The 17,773-nt window shown below is 36.8% G+C and overlaps 1 protein-coding gene across 1 annotated transcript in view; it reads left to right on the top strand.

Moving 5' to 3' along the window:
* Positions 1 to 17,773, top strand: part of LOC145669005 (ubiquitin carboxyl-terminal hydrolase 40-like) — a 106,712-nt gene that overhangs the window by 72,241 nt on the left and 16,698 nt on the right. The window contains exons 11-14 of the mRNA XM_081737329.1: positions 461 to 587; positions 4,597 to 4,830; positions 12,085 to 12,388; positions 15,716 to 15,926. Coding sequence (XP_081593455.1) covers positions 461 to 587; positions 4,597 to 4,830; positions 12,085 to 12,388; positions 15,716 to 15,926 — 876 coding nt within the window. The remainder of the gene's footprint in view (positions 1 to 460; positions 588 to 4,596; positions 4,831 to 12,084; positions 12,389 to 15,715; positions 15,927 to 17,773) is intronic.

Below are 17,773 nucleotides of genomic sequence, written 5' to 3'. Positions count from 1 at the left end.
CGATTTTTTTCAATTTTAAGCCCTCCATTTTGAGCATGTATCTCCGTAAAACAACATATCGTAGAACATTGTAACAGAACTCTTAAACAAAACATGTGGAACAGAGTTAGTACTGAAGGAAATTATAAATGGATAGATATATTACAAGAATTGTTTAATGAGTATAATAATAAAGTACATAGAACAATTGGTATAAAGTCTGTAGAACTTAATAAGAAAAATTAATTCTTTTTAAGTTTGTTCTGGCAATGCTCTTGAAGTATTCTCAACTGGTTTTAACTAAATTTTATTTTTTCTTTCTTTCTTTTCTTTTCTTTCTTTCTTTTTTTTTCCAAATTTAAGTACATAAATGATTGTCTTCCTTTCATTAAACTATCCAAAAATCCTAAGAACATTTAGACTGCGAATGAGGTTACCAATTACTATGAGGTGTTAAATGTAACTCCTGTTTGTATTTCAGCTATGGCTTCAATTCACGGTTCCCCCTATAGCTGGAGACATTGGACGCCAATTAGAGATAATAGTTAATAAAAATACTGAAGTTGGCAAATGCAAGCAGTTGATGTTGGAACATGCTAACTTAGCAGGTAGGAAATCATTTACTGCATATTCCTGTTTCAGGAAGTTTCTCGCAAATTTGTGATAACATTAAAAGACAGATTTGTTGAACGTTACAATCTCTTCTCGTGTAAAAAAAAAAAAGACAGTTAATGTTTAAGATATGTCAAAATTTAGTTTCGATTTATATTCATGACGTTACTGTAACTGTAAATAAATACCTGGATATGCTGTAATACTTTCAAGTGAAACACGGACGGGATTTCTTCTGTCGACAAGACCGTCTCCCACTCTTGTATGGACTAGAGGTACATGGATAGCTGAATTAGACATTACTCGGTCGTTGTATTGATCGTCGTGGATTTATTAAATGATTTTCTAGGTTCGTCTCCTTCATGAAGTGATTGCAGAAGAAATGTATTATGTCGATTGAGTTAGGATGTGTCGTCCCTCTCAGCAGCGAGGCTATGTGAAACGGGAATCTTCAGTTTAACGTGGAATCCAAACCACATGAGCTTCCAACGGGATCCGAACCCGGATCTTTCGCGCCAAAGACCCGTACTCCAAGTACATAACCACAAGGGAGTTCAATTTTATCCTCCCAGGGAAGGAGTGGTTTGGAGCATTGAGTTCGGTAACGCACGTTCTAAGCTGTCGTAATATGAGATACGCGGAGGGAGGGGAAGAACTCGACCCCATCTTGGTTTCAGGAAGATCCTGGATTGATTTGGGTGTAATCGTGGGTTAACGGTATCTGATAGTGTTGGAACGCCTCGTGCAGGGTTCACACTGACCTTATAAGTTGGGGAGATGCTTTACATTTTTGTCCAGAGTCAGTGAGATCTGTTGTATTTCACAGAAGAGTAAGGAAATTTTACAAATTAAATAAAAACTTTTAAGAAATCAAATGCTACAGAAGGAAAAAAAAAAAAATAAGGTATGTTTGCTGGTTGTAGACAATAGTCAAAGAGAGAGGTATTTCAGAAATAAAAAGGAAAGCTTTGGATTAAGCTGATATAATCTTTTTTTCTCTAAACTTAATCTAGATGATAGTGTTCAGTGTCACAGAAAATTTTACTTATTCAGTCAAAGTAAGTCAGAGAAATCAATATAAGAATTTCAGTGTGAACTCTGTCCTGACAGTGCTGGGGAGAAATGAACTTGCCTTAACGCTCTGGTGCCGAGACTGGATATTCTGGGTAGTTCCTACTCACTCGAGGCTTCCTTCCGAGGTGCATATAACTTCGAGCTGAGCTTCGAGGCCGATTGTGCAATGCGCCTGTCCCATGGCCCTTTTTCGGAAGAGTGATGTGGCGTGGATAATGCTAGTTCGTTCAAATAGTGATTAACTGGTAGGAAGAAATTACAAGGTTTCTACAGACCTGAAAAGTCAGGAAAAATCAGGTGGGTTTTCTCGGGGTTCTCCCGTTTCTTTCCACGTTCTTCTTTCCATCTTTTCATTCACTTTTCATCATCGTCTCCTTTAGCCTAGCCGGCATAACCGTGGGTCGTAAAACTCAAAGATTTCATTTCATAGGAAGGTTTATGTATTTCTTTGTAACCAAACACTAAATTGTAATATTAAAATTAACTTGGAAACATAGAACATGAAGGGAAGGTATGGTTGGCTATAACAGGAAGAGAAGGCCGACAAGAAAAGTCACGTAAAATTTATATTAAATCAGGTAAATTAAAACTAAAATTTCTATAGAAACCCTGTATTAGTCTTCCGCGAATTCTAATGGACGTGGGGTTATAAGGTACTCACTCTCTGAAGTCAACCTACAAAAGGTGCTGTGAGCTTGTTCATTATCTCAAACTCATAGCAAATGGTAACAGAAGTAAAATGAAAGGCATAATGATGATAACGATGTTTTCAAATTTGCTGCATGCAAGTCTGAATTTGCAGCAATTTTACACTTTGTATAGGTTTGCAAACAAAATCATAAGTTGAACACATTTAGCAAAAGTGAATTATAATGTTTAATTAATGTAAGAAAAGTAGTTACTTAACTTTGGGAGCTTAGCATTGTTGGAGAGAGAATTGTGAAAGGAGGAAATGATAATGGTTGATAGAATTTAGAGATCAGGCTAAACATTAAAATGAAATAGGTGTTTTTAAGATTTGTTTCAAAATTGAATAGCAATCTTTTATTGGACACAAAAGTATAAAATTTAAACAAGATTGGACAGGAATTGCACAAAATATGGTTTCTACTTCTGCATAATTTCAGTACCTGGAAAGGATTTTTTTAAAAATCATTGCGACGTTATAGTTTCCATAACAGCAATTACCAACTGGCTGATTCATGACGTTCGGAGGGCGTCACAGAAAAAACAGTAAGAGCAAAAAAGAAGAAGGGTGAGGCAGGAGAAAGGTATAAGAAAGAGTTTACTGTATCAGAAATCATGGTTTACTATTGTTTCTACGAGTATCGTCAATACTCTGGTTTACCCGTTTCTTTTGTCAACACCAGGTTTCTCGATCTACTTGGTGTGTTTGGTTAGTTGATTGATTTACCGAGAATTGGAGAATCAAACAAGAACGTCACGGAACGTGGTGTTGCAAATGATTGTTTCATACTCGCATTACTTGTACTAGTTGGTAGGAAGCAATAATTTTTTTTTTTTTTTTTTTTTTTTTCAGTTTAACGTGCTGCGATTATGCATTGCGGCTAAGGAAGACACTAATAATCAAATGAATGATAATGGTGAGATGAAGAAAGTGAGAGAGACAGAAGAACTCACACACACGGTGTTTGTCCACTACAAAGCTCACTTGGCGGGAGCTGGGATCGAAACAGAGACTCCACATATCGGAGGTAAGAGCTCTAGCACTGAGCCGCCGTGGGCCCTACAGGCATTTTAGAAAAGTTTTGTTAACAAATCCTCAACATCGTTATGTACCATTTATTTTTTCGTTATTTGTTTTTTAAGTTAAAGCTTATCCTTAAAAGTAAAATCCGAATGGTTTCGAAAATTTAAACGTTGAGATAATATTAAAATATTGAAAGCAAATTAGAAATGAAAAAAATGACCGATATTTTCACACATCAATTTCTCTATAGGTCCGAACTTAATGATATTCAGAGAATGAAAAAGCACAGAACTGGACCGAGATTCGAACCAGGGTCTCCAGCCTAATGTGCTGGTGCGGAATGGCTGAACGTCGACCTAAAGAGCGCAAAAGTGTATGTGTGTAGCTGATCAGGAAAAGACTGGGTAGCCTAGTGGTAACGGCACCAGTACGGTAGACCGGAAACCTGAGTTCAAATCTAGTCCAGTTGTGAATCTTATAATTGTTTGAATCCTAATAATAAATAGTAGACGTCTCAGTCTATCCGTCACACTAATTCTAATACTAAAGATACATGCTATTGTATGTTGCTGCCTGTCTTATCGAGTGTAAAATTATGCGTTAAAACGCGGGACGACGAGTGTATTTCAAAAGCCTGTAGTTGTTTTTCGACACTTTTTAGTAGTAATTTCTATAGGGTCAGGGAGAGAAATTATGAGACACTGCCTATGGAGGGTACTTAAGAAACACCTCTCACTGATCTTCAACAATTGTAAGATAAATACAGATTAAGAGCACAGGCATTTAGTAACATCCTTCACAATGCTCCATCTACATTTTTAAGTTTCAGTTTACAAGTTTCGATGTACCATTTTTTTAAACAAACTCATTCAAAAAAAATTGTTTTGAAATTTGGAATCGTGTCATTAACTTTTATATCTACTCGTGCAGTAGACCAATGGGTGAAACCAAATGTTTGTGAAAGCCTGGTAGGTCAACACGTTACAGGTTAAGTTGAGTTTGTCCCCTATAGACAGCACAAATTTGACATTTACTCATCAATTTATTAGATGAAAAGAAATTTCTTGGCAGCAAATTGTTACTTTATTGGTACCATAAATGCTGCCTAGGTTAACTGCTTTCAAAACTAATAAAAGTTGAGTAACATGGAAAAATTATGAAATGTGTCTCATAATTACCCTCACTGACCTTAAATTAAATATTAAAAATCTATTTTTCAGGAAATTTGTGGCATCTGCGCCGTACGCAGTGGAGTGGAGAACCATCGGACCCTTTGGACGATCCCACAACAACGCTTGAAAAGGAAGGTGTAAAACATGGAGATCACTTGATGTTGGTTGAAGGAGATATTCCTATTCGAGGGTTTATCCGGTTGCGGCTTCATTTGGTTCCTCCTCCGAAGAAGATGGCATCATCAGGAGATAATAACGACGCTCTTACAATGGATTTTGCAAGTATGATTATTAGTTTGTTATTTACGTTCGACTTTGTAATCAAGCTGTTAAAGTTTACAAGAAGTTTGATTTACAATTTACATTCAAAAAGTTGTGTATTACACAGTGGTGCCCCCCCCCCCCGTCATGTCCATGACGCACCCCCCCTCAATTGTCTATCCGTAGGTGTTCTTCCAAGAAAAATTCTTTTCGATTAATTTTTACACCCCCTCAAACGTACATAGATTTTTACCCCCCCAAATATTTCAATGACACAGTTTGCGTCATAGCCCTTCCTTGTGGGCACCCCTGTATTACAACAAAAAGCCATATGAAGGACAGTCTTACCACAAAACTTCACAGATACTCAGTTTGCTCCCCTATATACTGTTCAAATGTATGGATATTAATTACATGTTACCTTTTAAGTAATTAACTCCCATCTACCATATCCCCACCAAAAGCCTGCTTTACCTATGTCTTGACAGTGTTCCAAGCTGTCAGCGAAAATTCGACGCCTAACGTGTTTGTTTGATCTAAGCTATAATAGCGTACAAAAGAGCAAGGGGGGTGTCTTGTAAGGTTATTAAAATCAGACGTAATTAATACTAACCATGCAAATATGTTGATTCTCGTTATGTGGTTTATGAGAGGCGGGGATAGGGGGAGTAAGTTTAAATACACACATACTTGACAAACAGTGAAGATGTAAGACTAGATCAACAATCTTAACCGTGCCGAACATTTACATCATGACAATCTCCACCGTCGCTTACGCTTAAAAATAAATTAAAATTTAAAAAAAAAAAAAAAATCCTTTGCCAGTATGTCTACATGTAAAGGAAGATGTGTGAATGTTTGGAATATGAAAAGGTTCTTTTAATTTTCAACGTCTCTCTGTTAGATAGTAAATTAACAACTACTTCCAATGAAAAGAAAATTATAGGATTAGGAATTAGATTTATAGGCTTTCGGCATCTATGGCCATGTTAGCCTGTCACTAGGATTAGGATTTAGGATTTAGATTTCTGGGCTTTCGGCATATATGGCTATGTTAGACCGTCACTAGGATTAAGATTTAGGATTTAGATTTCTGGGCTTTCGGCATATATGGCCATGTTAGTCTGTCACTAGGATTAGGATTTAGGATTTAGATTTCTGGGCTTTCGGCATATATGGCCATGTTAGCCTGTCACTAGGATTAGGATTTAGGATTTAGATTTCTGGGCTTTCGGTATATATGGCTATGTTAGACTGTCACTAGGATTAGGATTTAGGATTTAGATTTCTGGGCTTTCGGCATATATGGCTATGTTAGACCGTCACTAGGATTAGGATTTAGGATTTAGATTTCTGGGCTTTCGGCATATATGGCCATGTTAGCCTGTCACTAGGATTAGGATTTAGATTTCTGGGCTTTCGGCATATATGGCCATGTTAGCCTGTCACTAGGATTAGGATTTAGATTTCTGGGCTTTCGGCATCTATGGCCATGTTAGACCGTCACGTATGAAGGATGACGTCTCTCGGCGAACACGCTATCCGAGAAAAGGGAAGGAAGCGGCCTGGGATCTGTATGTTAGGTACCATCTACCATCCCGGTATTTGCCTGGTGTGAGTGAGGAAAAGCCAGGAAAATCTCACTCAGGATGGCTTTTACGCTTTTTTGACCGAGCGCCCCCCGGAAATCGAACCCTGAACCGCTTTCACCAAAGGGGAGAGCGTTAGAGACTACGCCTAGTCAATAAATAACATAAACATGTCAAGGTACCTTTTTGTCGTCATGGCAGTGAATTAAAGCAAAGAATTCTAAGCAAAAATAGAAATTTCTGTATATAAATCTAAGAACTAACTAAGTCATTCTGTCGCCTATGGAACCCGAAGATTCAATGCTCCATTCACAAAAGCTCTCTATTGACTTCTGTCCTTTCCCAGCTGGATCCAGTTTCTACTTATATTCCTATTTCTGCAAGATCTGTTTTAACATTGTCCTTCCGTCAGTGCCCATGTCTTTCTTATAGTCATTTTTCAGTTGTTTCCTGTTAAAATTTCGAAAGCGTTCCTGCTTTTTTTCGTTCTGTGTATATGATGTGCCCATCTCAGTGTCCTAGACTCGATGACCCTAAAAATGTTTGGTGAACCGTATAAATTATGTAGTTCCTCGTTATGAAATTTCCGCCATTCCCCACTCACCTCCCTCTTGGATCTGAATATTCGTCCAAAGATTTTATTTTCAAATACTTTCAGTCTGTGTTCTTTCCTCAAAGTAAGCGACCATGTTTCACAACCATACAGTACAACAGAATTAACTATAGTTTTATTTTTTAAGCTTCAAATTCTTCAACAGAATTAGCGAAGAGAAAAAGGGTTTGAACTGAATAATAACTCGAAGTCCCTGCTTTCAGTCGATATTTAGTTTCTTCGTGGATATGGTGTTGGTCTGTTGATGGAGATCTTAGATGTTTGAAAATGTCCACTTTGTCGAAAGTATTATTTAATATTTTACCGTATGTATAATCTGCAATATTACAGTCTCGGCGAATTGCCATGTATTTAGTTTTCTCTGTGTTTACTTCTAAGCTCATATGCTTGTAGACGTTGTAATAAAACCTTTGCATTTCTTTATTATTGTCCTCCTATCATCCACTATTATATTTACATCATCAGCGTCATATAGAAAATGTTGAAGATAAATTTTTACGGAAATTCTGTAATGAGGAATATTTTGCTCAGCTTAAGAGGCCTCATCACTGTGTAATTAAAATACCGCTAATTTTACAGTAATTATATGATATCTTCAAATAGATAAAAGATAATCGAAAAGTGGAACAAGACCTCCCTAGACAATATTATTTTGCGTGAGATACCGTTATTATGGCTCATGTATCTGCTTTCGATTTCCAGCCATTTAGAAAATTGGCATTTATTTTCGCGTTTCTAAATAACTGCAAACGGAAAGCTACTAGGTGACTCGTGATAATGGTACCTCATGCAAAATAACATCGTCTAAGGAGGTCTTGTTTCACTTTTCGATTATCTTTTATCTATTTGAAGATATCACATAATTACTGTAAATTTAGCGGTATTTTAATTTCGCAGTGATAGGGACTCTTAATATTGCGTGACATTTATTTTCCTTGGCAATATTTCAGTGGTTTAGGCTTCAGCTTTCATTTCGTCGATTTTCAAGTATAGAATTGAACAGGAAACTCTTACATCTAAATTTTCTAGCTTCGGAACTATATTTAATTTAAATAAAAATTAAATCTAATCAAAGCAAACATAGATTAATAATATTAAATGTTTGCTTTGGTTATATGTTATTTTTATTTAAATTACATCTTTCAATAGAATCTTACAAATCTAGATTATTTTGTTACATTTTTTTTTTTTTTTTAAGCTTTCTTCCTTGTAACATAATGCGTTGCGTCGCAATTATTTTGCTATTGCTAATATTTGTCCTCGTCTGGCTATCTTTTCCGTATTACAATTGTCCCATCCAACATATTCTTAAAATATCCACCATCCGGAGATCTGAATGTTAGAATACTTTGTTACCGATTTTTTTTTTATACAATGCGAACGACCATAGTTCCCTTTTTCTTCTGCAGACTAGGAAAAAATAGTGGTGTAGTTCCTCGATGCTTTCCATACCACCGTGTTCCAAACGTTAAAGTTTTTTTTGGCTGTGCCCGGAATTGATACCAATCTCTGTGATTTCCACCAATTTTACTGGAAAAATTGCTGTCTACTCTCGGGTCACATTTTAACTAGCTGCTCCGTTTAGTCGAATTCGGCATTTTTTTGTTTTGTTTTATTCAGCGTCCAACGATTATGCATCGGGGTTAAAGAAGACTATGATGATTTGATGGATAATAATAATGAAGCAACGATAGTGGGAGGAAACGAATGAACCCTAAGAAAACCCACATACACCACATTTTTCCACCACAAAACCCACTCCAGTTCGCCACAGTGATCTTTTTTTTTAGCAATATACTCGTCGAGAAAGGCCTAAATTTGACCGATGCACAAAATCATTTATGTAAAGGTAATGTTTATCGGGTGTATTGTTTTTAGATACATATGTTGTGTAAGACTTGATTTTGTCGATGAAGAGTTATATTCGTGCCAGATATCACATATTCAACTGGGAGAAGAGGGGAACGATGACTCAGTTGTAGAGCGCTTACCTCTGATACGTAGGGTCCCTGGTTCGATCCAGGCCAAATAAGTTTGTGCTGGACAACATTGTGTCCTTGGGTTTTCTCGTGGTACTCCCGTTTCCTCCCTCATTCTCATTCTATCAATTCTTCCATCATCCGTCTATTTTAGTCTAAAGAGCAAAATTGTGTGACGTTAAACTGAAAGAAAAGACGTATTTAACTGAGTGATGTGTGGTCGCCACATAAATTTCCAATGCCATTATTTCTGGCTATCTAGATCAGACTTCGTTGCTTCTTACTCTAAAAACGGAGCTACTTTTTGTTGATTTCTGTAATCATTTCAGAGATTTTTTAAATTAATTTCTTTCGCGATAAATGAATAAGATTTATTTGTAATGAATAAAACAGTATATTTATAACTATTCGTTATATCCATTCACAGCTAACAACCTACAATACAAACAAAGTTTGGATCCAAAATGTTGTTAGTTGCAAAGGTAATGTTTAGATATATTGATAGTTGTTGCATAAATCTGCATTCATATGACAGCTTGTTTCGTTGATAGAGATAGTTGCGTGGGTCGCTCAATATATAAGATTCCCTAATCTGTAAAACATGTATTTTTTAAGATACATTTTTGTACACTATGCATACGTATGAAGGTGAGTCCTTCCTCGCTTCTCCACATGGGTCCACTATTGGTGCAACGGTGAAAGCAGGACCGTATTTATATATTGTGCGTCCCTGTGCTCTAAATAGCCCCCTCCCCCCCACACACATAAGTATGTAAGTCTCAAACAAAGAAACAAGCCGTGATTTTGCAAACATGCCAGCTTTTGTTGAGTAGCAGTTTACATATTACAAATTACAAAAGTTACAACGTAATTTGAAATGGCCTAATTCTCTCAATGATGCTTATGATGTGATGTTCTGCCGAAGGTAGGTGTTTGACCTGAATGTCCCTGGGCAAGGTAAACCCATGGTAATTTGCCTTCCATGGGACGATGATGACGTACTAAGGACGAAACCTACAGCTTAACTTCGGATCCTCCACCCCAAGTGTACCCACCGGGAATCGAACCCGAGACTCCTTGAGTACATGGCAACGAGCTTAACCGCTCATCCATTGGGGACACATTCTCTCAATACTGGCATGTAATTTATTCATGTAGGTTTTAATTTATTGTCTGGAGAAAATAAATTCTATTAATTCTTAATCAACCGTTATGTCATTTTTGGATCAAAAGATCTAATAATATATTTCATGCAAAAATTTTCTTGTAGGTCTTATATCTTGAGAACTACATATAGTGTACCCAAACCAAGACTACCAATTTAGTCAGTATGATGTGCTTATTCCGTTAAAAAAAAAAAAAAAAAAAAAAAAAAAAAAAAACGATTTAGGGACCGTTCAAAAATTTTGTGGCCCCTGATCCACAAAATTCAATTTATTTCATACAATCGAACATTTTCTTGTACGCTCCATATTTGGAGAACTACATATAGTGTAGCCAAACTCAAACTAATAATTTACTCAGTATGATGTGTGGCCCCTGAACCAAAATCTAATTATTGGCCAAGATCGCAATCTTTTGATGTATTTTTTGATCATTCCTAAAATTCTTGGCCAAGATCATAATCTTTTGATCCATTTTTTGGATCATTCTAAAATTCTTGTTTCGTAATTTCACTTGAATTATGATTGAATTTCTTAAATATTTACTCTTATCATTGTAATAGTAAAATAAGGATTTTAAAAAAAAAAACTAGGCAATGTTTCTGACGTTGTTTATTTTGAGCTTATCACATAATTAAAGATTATAGTGAGTTTAGTAAAAAGAATTTTCTAAAACTTTATATGTAAAAAAATTATATTTACATAATGAATGTGGAGAGGGATTGTTACTTATACCAACGCACAGGAAGTGGAATGGGAGAACACCCGAATCCACAGAGAGAGAGAGAGAGGGGGTATAATTTTGAAGCTGGGATTGGCTGACATCCATTAGTGGGCATTACTGTGAAACACGAATAATTGGTGATAACTAATAAGAAAAATAATTGAAGTATAATTGTTTTCATTATTCACCGTCAGTAATGGTTTAATAGCATCTAGCATCTATATTAATAATGCAACAAACTGTCTGTCTGTAGCTTGACAATTCAAGAACCATAATAGATAGAAACATGGAATTGTAATATTTTAAATCTCTCAGAGGAATGATCCAAATGACCTGTTCTAGGTCCCTAGGTCACACTTGAGCTGGGACATGGGGATACACATTCCCCGTAAGAATCACATGGGGACATTTTTAAAATAATCGAAAAAGACCAATATTAGAGATGAATTCATAAATTTTGGGGTCGCTGAGATGAATAATTATAGTTTCAATCCAATTCAACTTCAAGGTCATACTCAACTCCCCAGGGAGGGGACGAGATTGAAAAGTAATCGAAAACGACAGATATTAGTGTTGAATTCATAGTTTTCGGGATCGCTGAGTATAACGGTATCCTTTTTCATAATGTTCAAGTTCATCCTCACCCCTTGGGGTGAGGGTGGGAGAGGATGACTTCTCAAATATAATCAGATAAGCTAGCTAATTAGTAACTACTGTAATTAGAGCGATTTAAACACATTAAGATATTTTCTCGTGCTTGTGCAGGACCCTGCAGGTTGCTAGTTTTAAATATTACTTTAATGTGAATCTTTAAAAAAATTCAAAATTTTGCCGTCCCCTAAATTCTGCCTCCCTGTGCTCGAGCACAGAATAGCACTTACCTAAATACGGGTCTGGGTGAGACAAATGCCTGAATCTTAATGGCGATTATGTGGAGAGGTGAGGGAAGACTCACTTACACATGTATATATATAGTTTACAGACGTATCTTAAAAAATAATCTTTTTACAGCTTAGGGAAACTTATATATTGAACGAACCACGAAAAATTTAAATGATCTTAAAAGATAAGGGTATGATTTTTATGTTTTGTACCGCCCTGAAGTATGCTAGACTGTATTAAAATTCTCCATTTTGTTAAATGTGTGGTAAAAAAGATCAATTTCGTGTAAATATTACTAATATTGTTTTTTGTGTATTTTCTGTAGAATTGTGGATATCATCAAAAAGTAAAACGTCGCCGTTACATATCCAGAGTTTTGACTTAGGGACTTTAGAAGTTGGACAGGAATGTAACTTAGAGCAATTGAAGCAAGAGTGCTTGTCACAGTTACCACATAGCAATAGTCGTGTGTCAACCAAAAATGTCCGCCTACGCCTGATTGACCAAGACGAAGATACGTTCACCCTGGGAAGAGTTCTACGGGGGCCGTCACAAACGATTCGAAACATGAAACTGAGCAACGGCACTGCAATTGGTATGCAGCTGCTTCCAGCTGAAGAACATTTGTGGTAAGACAAAAGAGCTGTTTGCTTATTTATTTCATTTTGTAAATGAAGTTCTTTGTTAATGTTGAGATGGATGGACATATTTAGCTGTACACTCTTGGCAAAGGTAGGCTCCCGTGAAGAGCCTAGGTTTTAGACATTGTTCTAGAAGTCAAGTTGCTTTATTTTGGAAAAGTATAAATTGCCGTCAGCAAGTGAATATCTGTGTAATGATGTTATTACTACTGGGTTCTTGTATATATGGTTTCCCTGATTCTGATTTTCAGTTCATCTCTTCATATTATGTGTTAGAGCGTTCACTTCTGGTGCGAGAAGTCGCAGGTTTGATCCCAGACCATGAGAGTTTGTGTTAGACAACAATTTGTCTTTTTTTTTTTTTTTTCAGAGGGTCCTCCGTTTCCTCTCATTCATTCACTTTCCATCATTATCCGCCTCCTTTAGCCTAAAGAACATAACCGTTGGACAGAACTAGATTTCTTTTTTCATTCCATTCCAGCTCCCTAATTCCCAGTTGTCCTTATACAACGAACTAGAACTGAATAGTTAAGAGGGTACCACCGTAGCGTCTAGTGGTTATAGCGTTCAACTCTTGTCCACGTGATCCTGGGCTCGATTCCCGGCTAGTGCTTCCCAATTTTCGGCCTTCATCCAGCGTCGTGGGGCAAACTGGGGAGTCACGTGAATGAAAGACGTGACGGCCACTTGGTCTAGAAAGCTCCCGATACGCGTTAATGGCAGGGCGACGCAGCTCATCGCTAGACGACGTAGTTCAGCCAGCGTTGGAGCGGCTTAGGCCCTCAAATGGGCTGTTACGCCAAGTGGCTTCGTGAAATAGTTAATAGCTCTTTTCGTCTTGATAACTGCTGCCACAAAACGAGACATAGATTCAACAAGTCTAGGAGAGTAGTCTGGAGGTATAGCCTACCAACGTCCTCTTGAATTTCCCACAAATCAGTTAAGGACGCCGGTGGTGACTAATATGTTTGGATATTTTTTTTCAGACTATCCCAGAAGGATTCAATGGAAATTAAATCCGGGCTTCTAGGTGGCCATTTCAGCAGGGAGAAATAAGCGGTACATGCACCAAAGATCCCAAACGTTGCCGAAAGGTAATATCCAAGGTATCACGGAGCCACCATGACCTCGTACAGTTCGAACCTGGTACGCTGGACCTGAGATTTCATGTGGCTGGAGCCATATTCATAGCGTACCATCAGTGTAATGGAGTCGGAATCGAGGCTTATCACTCCAGCTACTCTCTTCCAATCGGTGATACTCCAGTTACGCTGTTCGTCAAAGCCTTCACATTAATGGTTTTGGGCCACGCGCTAGATTTGACCTTGCTTAAATCAACTGATAAATCATCCTCGTTCAAAATAGATTCGATGGACCATATTCCCAATGTAAGCAGCACAGTACATGATGCGTGCTTTAATCTGTCTCTGTTCCTAGCATTTCCTACACTGCTACATATCTTCCGGCGAAATCAACAGAGAGTCTCTATTTATAACATGAGGAGGCATGTTACTTGTGCGGTAACTCATACGTTACCACGGAAATCTTTTAGATCCTACATTTGAGTATGTGCGTATATTGTAAAGTTTTTCCCTTTTTAGGTGAAGAAGCTAGAGCTAGGTTGAGTAAATCAGGGTCCGAAATCGACTTCCACTACCGGCTTTTATTATAAAAATCCTATAATAATACAACAGTACAGAAATACTACAATATAACTTTCTCTAATGCGAGGTAGAAAAAAGTAGCCCAAGACCTTGCAGCCTTGAAGCAGGATCTCTACAGAGCAAGCTAAGTGCAGTGGTGCAGGAAACCCCAATGCTCCGAAGCAAGCAGTGAGGGGTTAAAAGAGAGAGAGCCCCGAAGCAGGCTAAGCAACCGAGGTTGGAATCCCAACAGAGCTCCGAGCAAGGGAAGCCTAGAGTTCGCAGCAAACTAGAGGCTTTGAGATTGGGTTTTTCCTCGAGTATCAGGCAAGGTAAAGTAGGGGAGACCAATCGCAGACTGGTCATGGTGACTGTCCGTATATCTTACACAAGATAAATATGTAAAAAGGTTTTCATAGAAGCAAAAATTTCAACATTTCCCAGCTTATACATACATAAATCTATTCTTTTTAGGGTGAAAAACAGGCATCTTGTTACCTTTAATAAAAATGTTCATAGCCATAATACAAGACAAGGAGTGACATATTTGTGATATACCGAAAATATGGTAATATAAGCAAAACTGTGTATATGAATTGTGTTAGGTTGTATAATAAACTTTCTATGTACTTGAAGAATATGACTAATGTTACTATTTTCTGTAAGAAGTTACTTAACCTACTTGCTGTAAAATGCTATTAAGGACACTATTAAGGAATACTTAAATGACTCATTAAATGAAGAACTGATAACAGATACTTACCCCTGAGTACATGCCAGTTGTGGTAAAAACGGTTACCTAATTACGATGTAAGTGATCATGTTTAGATACTTGATATCTCTTGATTCCCGGCGGGAGCTCATGTGGTTCGGATTCCACGTTAATCAGTAGGTCCACATCTCATATAGCCTCGCTGGTGAACGGGACGTTAAACTCAAAATCAACTCAATTTATATCTCTTATTTTATGGCTTTGTTTTAGAAAGATGCATAGGTACAATATTATGTACACCTTCTGCTACCTGATAATATTGTTTGTATTTATGTATTTTATTGATATATGTAATGCTTACCTGAGAATTTCTCGTGTTTTGTAAGCTAATGAAACAGGCAAATAAATGAAACGAAACGTCATTCAGCATTCTTGTCAGGAATTCTAATACATATTTATTGCATGTATACCAGTCACCAAGAGGGCTCACATTGAAAGCCCATCTGTACTGTATTTTTTTTTTTCTTCTAAAGTTTCTCCCCATTGGTGTCTGAATTCACTACGCATGAATTACGTGACACACAATCATAGTCATACGTCTTGCAAAGAAAATCAGGAAAATAAACACACTGCTGAACAAGACTGCACTTATTTAATATAAAAACACATTTACACGTGACGTTTCGATCTTCTAGCCAAGATCCTCATCAGACGTACACTCAGTGTACGTCATCCTCCTCATGTACGTCTGATGAGGATCTTGGCTAGAAGATCGAAACGTCACGTGTAAATGTGTATTTATATTAAATAAGTGCAGTCTTGTTCAGCAGTGTGTTTATTTTCATGAATTACGTACGTTCGAAATCAGAAATATCATTTATATTACCCCTGTACCCCTGTATTACCCCTATATATAAAAGTTTTTGTGTCAACTCTGTTCAAGATTATGTATTTTTTTAGGCCAAACCAAATCGTGCTGGAAGTGTGGGTTCATGTACCAGGAACCCGTACATACAAAGATCCAGTGGAGCTTATTTGGGATGCGAGCAATCCTTCTCTCAATTCCCTCAAAACTGCCGTGGCGAAAATGCTTTTCTTAACACCAGAAGTTCTACTATTGGCAAAGTATATACCTAGCAAGAAGGAGTGGATAATTCTAAAGAAAGCACAGGTTAGTTAATGTTGTATTGAAGTGTTGGACGAAGAAATACACCGATATTACTGCTATTGCATATAGCTGTTCAATGTAGGGAATAATTCGAACCAATTGTGATTTCTGTTTCTAACCAAGAAATCAGGATAGCAATTTTTTTTTTTTTTTTTTTTTTTTTTTTTTTTTTTTTTTAAGTAAAGATTTGGCAATTATGTACGAGAAAATTGACAAACTAACCAACGTTATGACTTAAAAAATCCGAAGGTTCATCGTCACAGAAAGAAAATCTTGTCTTCTGGCGTACGACCTCACCTGAATTATTACTTTTGTTCAGTGGCTACTTGTTACTAAATATATTGGAGGGACTATTGTATGTAATAATAATAATAATAATAATAATAATAATAATAATAATAATAATAATAATAAATAAAACAACTTGAAAAGTAAACGCAAAACGTCTTAAAAAAATCTACAAAAATCAGTAACCTGCAGGGCTCATAGCGAGTCACTTTTTAAACTAAAAGTTACTTTTTTTCAAATTTGTCACTAAAAGTTACTTTTTTGGGAGGTAAAGTGACTTTTTCGTGTGATTTATGTATTGCATTGGCAATTTTCTAAGAAAATATTATAAAAATAAATGGAAAAAGGCAGAACCTTGTTACTCATTACTCTTCTGAAAGCTTCAGTACTTGCTGCCACATGTGAAACAGTCAGTTTTATTCTCACTTCAGCTTTTATTCTTTCTAAAGCACAGTGGATGGTTGGTGGATGCTTAAGCTCTCAAGGTGGGGTTGAGAACCCTTCTGTATCTATTCTTTCTTGTATCGTAATAGTCGTAAGTTTTCTCTCGTAATAGTTAACGCTTCGCTCAACGTTGTGTGTGTGTGTTTGTGTGGTTCATCATGTTCGTCTTTGTTATGCTTCATGTATGTTCTTCTTAAGAGTAAGTGATGAATTTGAATATTTCATGACTTTGAGAACTCTCAATGCTAAGTAAATATAATGTCTGGGAGGGAAAAATTCGGAAATAGGCCAGAACTGGTTCCACTTACTCAGAAGCTTCTTATATCTGCTAAGTCTGCTTACCGTAACTACAAAGCATACTTAGAAAACCTAAGGAAAGAGGAAGCTCAAAAAGAAGAAAAGATGAAACAAAACAACAAAGAGGTGATGGAGAAATTGACAAAGAAAAAAAAAAAGGGTTATGATGGGATTTTGGTCACTTTTTCGTGTGCTTTTGGTCACTTTTCAACTATTTACAAGAGACCAGACCACTATGAGCCCTGAAACTGTGATATGGTTAGGAAGTTCTTTGGAGAAGAAGAACCCTTCAAATAATCTACACTTGCCAGAGACGGTCATCAGATTATTAAGCTGAAACCGGTTTAAAGCGAGATACAAATAATAATAATAATAATAATAATAATAATAATAATAGTACATTTTGCTTAGACATTTGAATATGTAATACTAGCCTCCGGCTGGCTGAGGACTGTGCTCCGAGACCCACGCATTTGCTCTATCTACGGCCTTGCATCATTCATATCTCCAACATACGTCTAATCTTAAGGGATTTTAAGACAGCTCTCTTATTATAACAATTACAACCTCACTCTTTTATTTTCTTCCCTTGTAGAGAAAATTAAAAAAAAAAAAAAAAAAACGCTGAAATAAGTCTAATTCTTTTAAGTAAAAATCTAAGTATCAAATTTCATGTCTGTAACCTTAACGAATTTCGAGATATGGCTATCCAGTTTAGGGATGGCCAGAACCGGTTTTCGGGTCTGAACGGATCCGGTTCTAGAAGATCCAGTTCCGGAACCGGTTTTTCGGATCCAGGTCTGGAACCGGTTCCGAAACCG

The sequence above is a fragment of the Thermobia domestica genome, chromosome 13 (assembly GCF_964235325.1).
Source record: "Thermobia domestica chromosome 13, izTheDome1.hap1.1, whole genome shotgun sequence".
Classification (NCBI taxonomy): domain Eukaryota; kingdom Metazoa; phylum Arthropoda; class Insecta; order Zygentoma; family Lepismatidae; genus Thermobia; species Thermobia domestica.
This window is presented reverse-complemented; position numbering and strand designations above follow the sequence as displayed.